The sequence below is a fragment of the Antrostomus carolinensis genome, unplaced genomic scaffold (assembly GCF_000700745.2).
Source record: "Antrostomus carolinensis isolate BGI_N321 unplaced genomic scaffold, ASM70074v2 scaffold18520, whole genome shotgun sequence".
In the NCBI taxonomy this organism is placed as follows: Eukaryota; Metazoa; Chordata; class Aves; order Caprimulgiformes; family Caprimulgidae; genus Antrostomus; species Antrostomus carolinensis.
Genome location: NW_010290785.1, coordinates 156477 through 168547, shown reverse-complemented (window position 1 = coordinate 168547; position 12071 = coordinate 156477). Strand labels below are relative to the sequence as shown.

General features: G+C 39.0%; 1 protein-coding gene across 1 annotated transcript in view; it reads left to right on the top strand.

The window, feature by feature from the left end:
* Window positions 1–59: 59 nt before the first annotated feature.
* LOC104530029 (MAP kinase-activating death domain protein-like) overlaps window positions 60–12071 on the top strand; it is a gene marked incomplete at its 5' end in the record, with an annotated part of 37703 nt that continues 25691 nt past the window's right edge. Inside the window, 5 exons of the mRNA XM_010174504.1 lie at window positions 60–210; window positions 2662–2868; window positions 7948–8001; window positions 11083–11180; window positions 11524–11607. Coding sequence (XP_010172806.1) covers window positions 60–210; window positions 2662–2868; window positions 7948–8001; window positions 11083–11180; window positions 11524–11607 — 594 coding nt within the window. The remainder of the gene's footprint in view (window positions 211–2661; window positions 2869–7947; window positions 8002–11082; window positions 11181–11523; window positions 11608–12071) is intronic.

Here is a 12071-nt window from a genome sequence, read left to right as displayed (position 1 = left end):
ATTCTGTGATTACTTTCTCACTTCTGAAACAGGGATGCTTAACAGGATTTTCATTGCAGGAGGTCAGCCGCAAGGTTTATAAAGGCATGCTGGACTTGCTGAAGTGCACCGTGTTGAGCCTGGAGCAGTCATATGCAAATGCTGGCCTGGGAGGCATGGCCAGTGTCTTTGGCCTGCTAGAGATAGCACATACTCACTATTACAACAAGGGTAAGAAAAGTGTTTTTGAGAATATAGTGTTTATGAACCAAACAAGATCCTCATTCTGAAGGTAGCTGTTCTGTGGCTTCTGGTATTTCAGGGGTTTTAGGACACTTTCAAAATAGATGAGAACTGTACCATTGTTACCAAAACCTTACAAAGCTTGAAACCATTCTCTTGCACACATGGAACCAGACCAAAGCAAAATAATGGCCATACTGATGTTTGATTGAAAATGGAAACTGTGCAGCAAGATACAAAACCTGGGACTTTTACAGGTGAAGTGGAAATTCTGAGAGTGGGGACCTTCAGCTGACACTGTCACAACCACAGTCTTGGAGAGTTATTTCGTACAACCTAAATAGAGAGGGAGATGTTTCTAATGTGGAACCATAAGAGACATATCTCACCAGCCACCTTGCATTACACAATGATTCTTATATCACTCTTGGAGAGTGAAGTCTGAAAATACTTCTTTATTTCTCAGCTTTTCCTTAAAATCCAATTCTTAGTGCAAAATAAGAAAACACATGCGTAATGAGAAGGAGCAAAAGATGACAAAAAGCTACCTTTCTACTTAATATCTGACTCAGCTGTAACCTCAAATGATGAAAAGCTCTTTATTTCATTGTAGCAGAGGAGTAATGTCTACTAAACCCTTTACAGTTGATGTTCTGGATGACTTGCATCAGGGATTTTATGAGTTGGCTTAGATGTCCTGTGGGTAATGTGTTCATTTCCAATCATTGTTAGAATGCTGAGGAAGGTCAGGGAGGCTCTGCTCGTGTAACGGTCTTGAATGTGGGGAATAAGCTGATCGTGGTAATTATAAGGCTTTTAGTCTGACACTGATCTTAAGCAAAATTTTAGAGTGGCTGATGTAAAACTCAATGGTTTTAGAGTGAGGTCATGCTAATGTAATGCCAGATACCATAATTTGATGGGAAGCAGGAGTTTACTCAGTAAGTTAATTGTGGTCACGATAGACAAAATTTGATACAAACTTTTGAAGCCTTGATACATCTTTGAAGGACTTATCTCATTATTGCATGACATCTTGATTTATAGTAAAACTTTAGCTGTTTAGTATGTTTTACCTGTTTTCAGTGAGTTGATCTAGATATTTTGAGAAATGCTTCATAGAGATTAGTGCTTATCTTAATGTTATTTAACATATAGTAGTGACCTAGTAATCCTGAACTTGTTCCATTTGCATACGATGCTGTTTGAACAGGACATGATGGATATAGGCTATTTATCTAGAGGAAGCTTAATCTTAATAAAGCGTGGTTGTGATTAATTTATTTTAATATGGCCAAACTAAGGGCTCGTGTTTAGGATCAAGGATGGCTGGTGATAATAGCAGGATTGGGAACTGTGTCCTAGGAAGCAATGGCAGCTGTGTGTGAACTTCCCACTATTTACTGTGTCTGTAAAAACTGGAGAGGGGGGCACTGTGTAAACCTGGGAATATAGATTTTGGGGTGCAGCTACTGTATTGTCTCTGGATATATCTCTAAGGACCCACTGCTGAGGTAGTGCTTCCAGTTCTCATCATCACATTGTGAAAAATTGAGGAGGTTTCTGAAAAGACTTACAAGGGATTGGGAAACCCTTCTGCTCTGAAAGATGGTGTGTTCAGTCTGTTGAATGTTTGGTGTTGATTGTTTTCAGTTATCTAAATGGAAAGGTGTTGCTGGTAGCAGAATCTTCAATCTATTGGACAAAGGTATTACAAGGTCTAGTGGTACCACAAATTTAGATATAAGGATATGAAATTTTGACTATTAGCGTCATCAGCTATTGGAACAATTTGTGCAGGATTGCAGGGGGTTCTTTGCAGAAAGCCTGATTTTAATGATTCTATTCTGAAAGTTTTACTGTAATTCAAGCTGTGGGGTTTGATACAGAGAAATAATCCAAACTGCCTTTGGGGACATATGATTACAGCCTTGGAGAATGATTGAAGAACTATAGCTGATAGGTATTTTTGGGTTTTTTTCCTAACTGAAGTTTCATTTAGTGTTACCCATCAAAGATGAATGTATTTGTCATCTTTTCACTGCGAGAGGAGCTTGCTTATATTCTAGATGTGATATTCTTGGTAGTTTAGGCAGAGTTGTTTACTTTTACATGACTCACTAGAGGAGATACTACAGTCACTGTGTCAAAGGAGATTCCTAGGTTTCAAATATACAGGAAGGAGAGAGTTTTGAGTATCCTAAAAACAGCATTCTGGCTTTATTCTCTGCTGGTTCCACCAGTGTGTCAGATTATCTGCAAGCCACAGTGACCTGTAGGAACAAGTATGGGACTGAGCTGTTTCAGTCCCAGGCTTAATGGTTTGGGTGAGACCATCTGTCTCATCTTCCTTTTCCTGCTCTCATTTCCTTTTTCCTTATGTTTTTTCCTCCCTTTTTTTCTTTTTTCCAACACTCTGTTGTTTTTTTTTCTTTAAAGAACCAGAAAAAAGAAAACGAAGTCCAACGGATGGATCTGTCACTCCAGTTGGCAAGGATCCTGCATCATCCCCAAGAGTGGACCCAAAACCTGCGATGCAGCTGCCGGTACCTCAGCTGATGCCAAAGGCACCGAGCCCTGCAGGCAAAGGGCCAAGGGAATTTGACACAAGGAGTCTAAAGGAAGAAAATTTTATTGCTTCCATTGGTGTGTATTGAGGTGCATGTGAAGTGCAGGAGGGAATTCTGTTTTGGCATTAGGTTCTATTTGCATTCTCTCCATTTTAACACACTACATTGCTGCTGTAACATGCTTCATTTACACCTTGGATCACAAGGAACAATCATATGTGTTTTCACTCTGCTCTTGGATAAACTATCCAAGGCAGTTTTCTCCCAGAAGCTTTCTAATCTTAATTGTTTCTGAATTTCATTACACTTTAGACAACTTTAATTTTTGCTCTTTGACTGATGTTTTCAAGCAACAGGAAATAGCAAAAGGGAGACAGGGCCAGCAGGACTTTGGAAAGGGCAACTCTGGAAGGGACTACATGAAACAAAAGTTTTCTAATCATTGCTGACTACCTGTGCATTATCTAGATTGCATCCTGATAGAAGTGGGATCCAGGATCTGCTGATTGTGAATGATAAAAACTGCCAAAAAGGTTTTAGTTGTAGTTGCACAGTTGCAGTGAGCAGGACTGATGGATCTTCCTTCTATGCAACAGCAAACAGAATGTGTGTTCTTCTAAACAGCATCTGCTAGGCTGGTCACTGGAAATTTTCCCAGTCTAATTTCCTAGCTGGTATAGCTTTTCCCTATGTCTGGGGGAAAGTTAGAGGTAGACTTTGAAGTATTTTTTTCTAAAAAGGGCTTTACAGATTATTTTGGGGGTAAAAAAAAAGAAAAAAGAGAAAAATATTTACCTGAATCTAACCTGCTGTGGATTGTAAACGAGAGCATCAGCATACCATCAGCATGTGAGAGAAATTCTTTGTCAACTCCAAAAATATGGCATGTTAAGTTATAGCCATTGCTTCTTACAGCCTGTTAGAAATAACTTTTTAATGGAATCATTGTATGAAAGTTTAATCTTCTGAAAGCAGCATGCCAGTGTGAGGCTGTACCTGCAGTATGGGGCATAAGACAAGAGAATGTACGTACTGGGCAGTTATGTGGCAGGAGTGCAGATCTTCATTCTTACACCCACATAATCGCTGCAGGCTGCGTGGTGTCGAGTCCTTCTGAACTGATACCGAACCCCTCTGACTTGATTTGTGTTCTTGTTTCAAGAGATAATCTGTGGAGGCAGTTGCTTACTAACTAGTCTTGCACACTATTTGAAAAGCTATCAGGGAGCTAAAAGAGATTTAGATTTCCAGCACTGCAGTTCAGTGGTTCGGTTTGCTCTGGGTATTTAATTTCTTTTCTCTGGAAAAGAGAAGAAGGGAAGTATGCTTCTGACACAACCAAGAATGAAACAAACGCTATGCCAGCGTTCTTTTAAAGAATGGGGAGAGATCTTTGGATTGGGCTGCTGAGACTACTCCTTTCCCTCAGATGAAATTAAAGCCTCATAGAAATGGAAATTATAGAGATCAGACAGTCCATGTTTCTAAAGCATCCTAAGAACTGCTTTTCAAAAGAAGCGCTACTTAATATGTTAACTACTGTTGCCAGAATATTAGCCTTAAACAGGATCACAGAATTGTCTCAAATGGAAAAGACCTTTAAGATCATCAAGTCCGATTATTAACCTCACACTGACAAGTCTCTGACTAAACCATGTCCCTCGGCACTATGTCTACACGACTCTTAAATACCAAAAAACCAATCTTCAAGGATAGACAACAGGTTATTTCTTATTGGCGGTTCTGATGCTTTAATGATTTTCACTTGTCTCTTATGGAACTAAGTTATGAGAAGGATATGGTTTCACCAAAACAGATCAGACTTGGAAAGACTTGAATGCTTTTTCTGGAGCCTTTTTTTCCTATCTGGTTTTGTCTGTCACCAAGAACCATAAACCAGTATGCAAGTCAGTCTTTAAGAAATTGCTGTAAAAACAATATAGTGTCCATATTCATCTGACTCTTGAGATTTAGAAGTAAAGGGAATTTCTCTTGTGTTGCAGGAAGATAATTTGGAGCTGCTTGGCTTTTATACTTCCTTTATGTTCTGTTATGGAAGTGTCAGTATAAGACAATACTTTGGATATACAGGACCAGAGTGAGTCATGTCTAGGCTGAAATTCCTTCTGTAGTGAAATGCAAACTTTCTCATTCAAACTAACTTCTTTAGGGAAGAAGCATTTGGTAAACATTTACGAGTTGCTAAAACAACAAAGTATTTGTAAATAATTCCATTTAAACATGACAAAAACTCATGTTTTCATGAAGATTATCCAACACTGGATCAGGTTGTCTGGAAAGGTTGTGCATTCTCCATCTGTGGAGTTAGTGACATGGGACTGATGGGACATGGTCCTGCAGTAGCCTGCACTAGTTGACTCTGTTTCAAGCAGGGAGGTTTGACTAGATGATGATTCTATGATTCTGTGGTCTTCAGAGCTCCTTTAAACCTCAGTAGTTCCCTGATCCTGTGAAGTTTGGAAGGTGCTTACAGCCTCAGGTTGCAGATATGTAAATAAGACTCTCAATGAATCTGTTGGTATTGTATGGACAAAATACAAATTGGGCTGCTCACCTTTTGACATAGATATAAGAGGAAATACTAGAATGAAAAGTAAGTCATCAGCATGATGGAGTAAAATAATGTTTGGTGATTAAACTGCATCCCTGAGATCTGGAGGTATGGTAGCTGAACGTGTGCTGTTTCCTGGTACTGCAGGAGCAGTGGCCAGGAGGTTCACAGGGTCTTCCGAAGTTCAGGGGGCTGGGTTCCTGCCTGAACCTCTTTTTTTGTTCACTTCTCAGAAAGTTTATGGTTTCTTGTGTACCTCTGAAGTATGTAGGATGCTCCCTTGTAACAGGGCAGGGTGTTGGTATTCAAAATTCTTATTTCTGAAGTGAAGAGTGCTGGATTTTTATCAGTTGAGGATTGATCTTTGCTGTGCTTTATAATCTAATTGCTTAGCTAGGAAATTCATCGTGAAGATGGTGCTTCTAGTACTTTGTTTCCTAAAAGATCACTAATTAATTACTTATTTCTGGGGTTCTTGTCTTCTGGGGTCCCTGGCCCATCACCTGTAGTGTTGGCTTTTTTGTTAGGACACAGGTGGCTTTAAAGTCGATAGTTAATAGTTTCTACCTTTACGTCAGTGGTCAGTTTGGTTTATTGCATGCTTTGCAGTAACTGTTACTGGAAATGTCAGTACTTACTGAAGTTCCCATTACTACTTTTAAAATAATTGTTTAAGGCTGGCAGATCTGAGTTTTTTGAAACAGAAAAGATTGTGATACCTATCTTGTCTGCATCAGATTCTTTCTGGACCTGCTGTCCTGTTAGTTCAGGCTCATCAAACAAGGTCATAGGCATAGTATTGTATGCCCCTTGAGATTATCTGAGGTTTTCCTTTTCTTCTCCTTGAGATTATCTTCTTTGACAAAGTAGTTGAGAGTAAAATCTAGGCTGTTCTCATGCGCTAGGATATACTCTACCCTAAGTTAACAGGCAAGTCAGCTAAAAGTAATTTGATGGCAGGTATTGTGGCTTCCAGCCTGGTGGTTTTTCAAGTAAAGCCATGTAGACTGAGCACTTAAGAGGCCAGATGTTTTCAAAGGCCTTTAATAAACAAATTCAGTACGTCTTAAAGAGACTGTTATCTGTATGAGTATGTGCTCAGCTAGATAAGCCTATAGGATGCTGTTTGGATCCATAAGCAATTTTATCCTATCCATCTGTGTACTTCCAAAAGTTGAAGGAACATCCATCAATCATGAAGCCGATACAAAAATCAGTTGGCTAGCAGCTGTCTTTGTAGCTTTTTCTCCCTTGCTATGTTTGCCTTCCTGATACATTTAATGATAATACTTTGGAGCTCTCCTCCACAATTGTTACACTATCCTTTTATTATTTCTTTTTTTCAGTGGACATTTTGCTAAATAGAACTATCTTGCCCTAATTTCTGCCATTTGCAGGGTGAGATGGGTTTCTGACACACTCAAAGTGGCCTTTTGCTCAGCAAGTTTCCTTGAAGAGCAGTAGAAAAACATTGTATTTCTTTTTCCTTCTCTTTGTCTTTGCCACTTTTCTAAGAGTATCTTCCTCTGTAGCATTCCCAGCTTTAACCAGACTAGGGAGAGAGGACAGTGCCCAGCATTCAGTCAGTTCAGCATGTCAGCCTGTGATGTTTCCTTGGGCCAACAGGCCAGTTCCTGGAATGATCTGATGTTTCTAAGCAGAGAAGATGACTGCATTTCAGGGGGTTGAGGAATGTGAGTGATAGAAAAATGCAAGTGCTTCATGACTATTTTGTCTCAGGGCTGAGCTGCAAATGAGAAGAGTGCATGCAGACTTCAGACTTTTTTCCTTTTCTCTGCATTGTATTCTCTTCTGGAATTCCTTGACTTGATTGGAATGCTGTGGCCTAATTTGAATTTTGGAAGCTGGCATTAAGCATGACTGACATCGTGTGCGTTTTTCTTCTTCCCTGTTTTCCATGCATTATACCCTGGTATGGACAAGTGGATGCAGAGGAGTTCAGGTTTTTTGCATGTAGGACTGGATGACAGGCAGAGCTAAGCATTTATTGAGAATGCTGTCAGGTCAAAAATAATTTGTTGTGCTTGTAAACTTTATGAAAAATTTTAAGATATAATACTGGTTAAATATTGTGTTAACCTACAGTTTTAATTTTCTTGGGATTGCTGCTGCTGTTTTTGTGCCTTTTCCTTTCAATGACATAAGCTAGAGACATTAAAATGTTTCTGTTAATTAGAGCTTCTGTGATGCCTGTGTTTTGGAGGAATAATTATATGACAATCCTAAAGGCCTTTCTCAGGAAAAGTGATTAATTGCTTTATATGTGTTTTTCCTATATAGCTGTTTTTCCTTAGATGGTTCACTGTATGAAGTCATCTCTAGCATTTGAATTTGGTAAATGAGAGATGATGCAGTGCTCAATTCCTAACGTGGATTTCTTGTGAAATGGTGTTAATTAACCCCTCACTCAGTAGTTGTTGTCAATTTCTGCCTTTTTTTTTTTTTTTTTTTTTGAGTTGAAGGGGTGGGATTTTTGTTTTAAATTTTTTTCCCCATTTTCACCTGTCTGACCAGCTGCTGACTCTTTCTCTTTCTCTCCTGCTTTCAATGCATCTTGGGTAGAATTGTGGAACAAGCACCAGGAAGTGAAAAAGCAAAAATCTTTGGAAAAAACGAGTAAGGAAATTAAAAAACATAGAAACTGACTCCTCCAGCCTCCCCATAACTGCCAACTCCCCAGGTGCAGGGTGAGCTTGCATCTATGGCACACAGTTTTTATGCCCACATGAACAAAGTTCTGTTGAGAAAGTTATAGAGGAGACCAAACAGATCAGTTTGCCGTATGGAAATTGTGTTCAAATGTCTCGTCTCTTTTTTTTTTCCTTTTTTTTTCTTTTTTTTCCCTCCCCTGAATGTTGCCTTCTTCAAAGAAGGGGAAGCAGATATTCTGCATCCTTATCGTATCAGATATATACAGAAGGATTTTAAGATAATCCATCTCCTTTCTTAAAAGTTAAAGACCACTTTTCCGCTTAACAAGTCTTTGACATGAATATATTGATTGATTGATTGAATGTCACTGGAATGAAGACTCCTCTGTTCTTTCAAGCAATGGGATGGCAAATTTTGCTACCTGGCATCAACCATGAACAGTTTCTGACCACAGGCAGTCTGCAACAAGAAAAACTTTTGAGGGGGAGAGAGGTGTATGTGAAGAATTGTATTTAGTGATGGCTGTTAGAGAACAGCCTCATAATGAAGAATCATCCTGATTTTGGTTTTTATAGCTCATGTTAAAGGAGGAGTGAAATACTCTGAGGCTGTTTGCAGAGTCTAAATAGTAGTCTGAATCTACACAAATCTTAACATCTATTGAAATATGATATTGAATAAACTATTGAGTATATATTATCTGCAGGTGTAGAACAAGGTTTTACTCTTTTGGTTATCACTGTTGGAAACAGGGACATGTGACATAAGGACAATAGCTAGTTTACAATAACCATGATGGGGTAGGTGTTTCTAACTGTAAGTGTAGTTTCTTCTTTGCAGAGCTGATGCCCCTTTACAGACTGAAAGTTGGGGAGAATTAATAGCTAAGATGGGTGGGTGAAAATGTCCTGACATTCTGACTAGGCCTGGATTTGCTACATTAGTTTAAGGCTCCTCAGTCAAATACTTTACAAGTGATCATCTGGAGATAGTTCAGAGAGAATGGGGCAAACTGGGCACCTCTTGCAGTACAGCTGACTGCACTGAAGAGCTGAATTGTCTTCTGCTGAGGTGGGAGTGTGTGTGAGACACATAGCACATGGCACACACCTCTTCTCCCAAACTGGGCCTTTCACGTGGGTGCCTACATTGGGAGGGATAAATTGAGGTTTTAATGTTTTATGTGTATTAGACATACAACTCCATGAAGAAGGGAAGGGGAGGTTTGTAAGTGCCTGTAAATTGGTAGTGACAACAATGTGATTGTAATTATCGTGCTCCTTAAACTCAGTTACCAGTATTACCCACAGCTGTAAAATACCTGAACTGCTTCAGTCAGTTTCCTTTGCTTTAAAAGTCAAATTGCCAGAAATATACTGGAATTATGTGTTGGGACAGGGAACTCTTAAACTGCTTAAATCACATAGGTGAAGTTTAGTATTCTTGCTGTAGTAATGAGGTTAAAACTTTTTTGCTGTATTGTTATTTAGAACTAGAAATGGTAGCTATTTGAATGAGTGGAAATAGACCTCTAGAAGTGAGCAATGTGTATTTTGTTGGAAAATTAAGTTTCCAAATTCTTCAAAATTATATTTTTAGTTATTTTTCTTTTTTTGTAAACTTTGTTTGTACTTTCTCTTTGTTAGAATCTTTGATGATTTGATTTACAGTAACTAAGGCATATGGATTTAGAGGCAGGATACTATAACAAATGAAAAACACTTTCTGTAAAGAAACACTTCGCGTGGAGAATTGATGGTTGAGTAGTAAGCTAGTATGGTCTGCACAGGCCGCTTATGGCTTTGCTATTCATGAGTTTACATACCATCTCAAACTCACTCCCACAAATCTTTGTATATTATCCTTCTCTCTCTCCTCCCTTCCCTTTTTCTTTCCTTTTCACTGTCTTACCCTCTCTGATATTACATATAATACAAACATGTTCATAATTCCCAGGTTGTTGTGATCAGTGGTTATCAGAGATAGTGGCATTGTTTGCTTAGGAGATGCTGGATATAGTCATGGTTATATAATACAAATATTCCAGTTGCTGATCATGTCTTCCTTTACTGAATAGTTGGCAGATATGGATATGGCAGAAGTGTTGCACTCGGTCTCTTCCCCTTTCTGAGAGTAGTGACGTTCTGTGTACAGTCTATAACACATTCTTTTCTTGCCTCGTTATTTATCTCGTTCAGTGCTTATCCAAATTTCTTTTCAGGCTCTACCTCTCCATCATTCTCTTTTCCTTCTGCCATCCCATCAGAGGACAATAGATGATATGATTCTAGAACTGCATGGAAAATCAAACATAAAGTTCTTTATCCTTTTTTTTTTCCCCTTTTTTGTTTTCGGATCGGCGGGTTAATGCATGACTTAAGGCTTGCTGAGTCCCTGTCTCACTACTGACCTATGTGATTGCCAGCTCTGGAGAGCCATTTGTTCATGCACTTGGGCAATGCTGTGAAGTACAGCATCTTACAAGCTTCTTGAAATTCTTACTGGTGTAACACCAGTTGTCACTGTTCATGTTCTTGTCATGTGTTGCCTGATTTTTGCCTACATAGTTGCTGCGGGCAACCTAACAAACTCAGTCCAAGACTTTGAGCAAATTAGCTGTTCAAAAAAGGATTCTGGCTTTAAGTAAACAAGTATCCTTTAGTTTACTAAGAATAAAGGAAGTGGCTTCCTAGAGTTAAATGGCAACTGCTCTGCATGTGTTGTTGTAATTGAGAGCTACTTGACCTTTGTCTGTCCTCTTTTCTCTCTTGAATGACTAAAAAAAGGTACTGTTTAGCAATAGTCACTCCTGGATTATCCCTTTGGGGTATTTGAAATTCAGATTAATGTTTGAAGAATGGCAGATGTGTCCTGCTGGCCTTGTTGTTTACAGTACCAAGGAATAAATTAAAACAAAAAAAAAATCACAGGAATGAGAAAGCAAATTTGTTTTCTTGGTACTGTTCCTGCTTTCAGTCTGTCATCTACTCTCTGCAATACTGTTTTTTCTTTGTACAGTAATGATTTGCTTTTTCCTTTGTTCAGGGCCAGAAGGTGTGAAACACTTTGATTTGGCAGAAACGGATGAGAAAAAATCTCAAATCAGTGCAGACAGTGGCCTCAGTTTGGCCTCAGGTTCTCAGGTCAGTGGCTCCTATGCTTGCTTTGTTTATGTGGTAAGAGATGGGATTCTTCTATTCACTGCTTAATTGTGGGAAGACTCTAGGGTTTGAGCATTCTTGAAAGGCTCATTCAGTAAAATTTCTTCCTCCCTTCCTTCAGGGGACTGATCTTTATGAACTCCTCAATTGTATGACTCCATGATCTTTTTGACATGCAGGCAGTAGTTTCTGTTTGGCTGGATAAATAAACCAAGGGAGTGCAAAACGTGTGATTCAAGACCCCAAAGAATGGGAAATGATGTTCTCTCCTTAGGATAAAACTAATGTGACTTTTCTTCCTGTCCTTTATATGTTTTGATTGCAGAAGAGTGATTTTGACTCTATTCCCAGCGGAGGACCAGCAGTTATGGTCCGAAGTACAAGCCAGGATTCTGAAGTCAGCACAGTGGTAGGATATGCCCAAAGTGAAATCCTGATGTAATTCACTGCTTGTTAAAGTAGAGGACGGCATTTTGTGCCTACATTTTGTGTGGTGTGGCTGCACGCTGTCATGTGTGCCTAATGTGTGTCTATGAGTTCTCTCTCCAGAGCCTGTGAGTGGGTGACAAGCATGTGTGTCTCACAGAACATACACAGAGCTTTATTAGCAGATTGCATCCTTCATATATGGTGCTCAGTGCTGTTACATATCCCTACGTATTGGTTATTTATGGAACTGGTCGATTGCAATAATTTTATAAATATGCCTTAGTTGTGTATAAAGGTTCTCTAAGGAACAGAAATTCTACAAGGTATCCTGAGAGCAAAAAAGGCAGATCATTTGATGCATCACAAACAAGAACAAACTTTATGATGTATTACCTTAAAGCACTTGAATCGTATTCAAAATACGTGTCTGCTTGCTTTCCGATC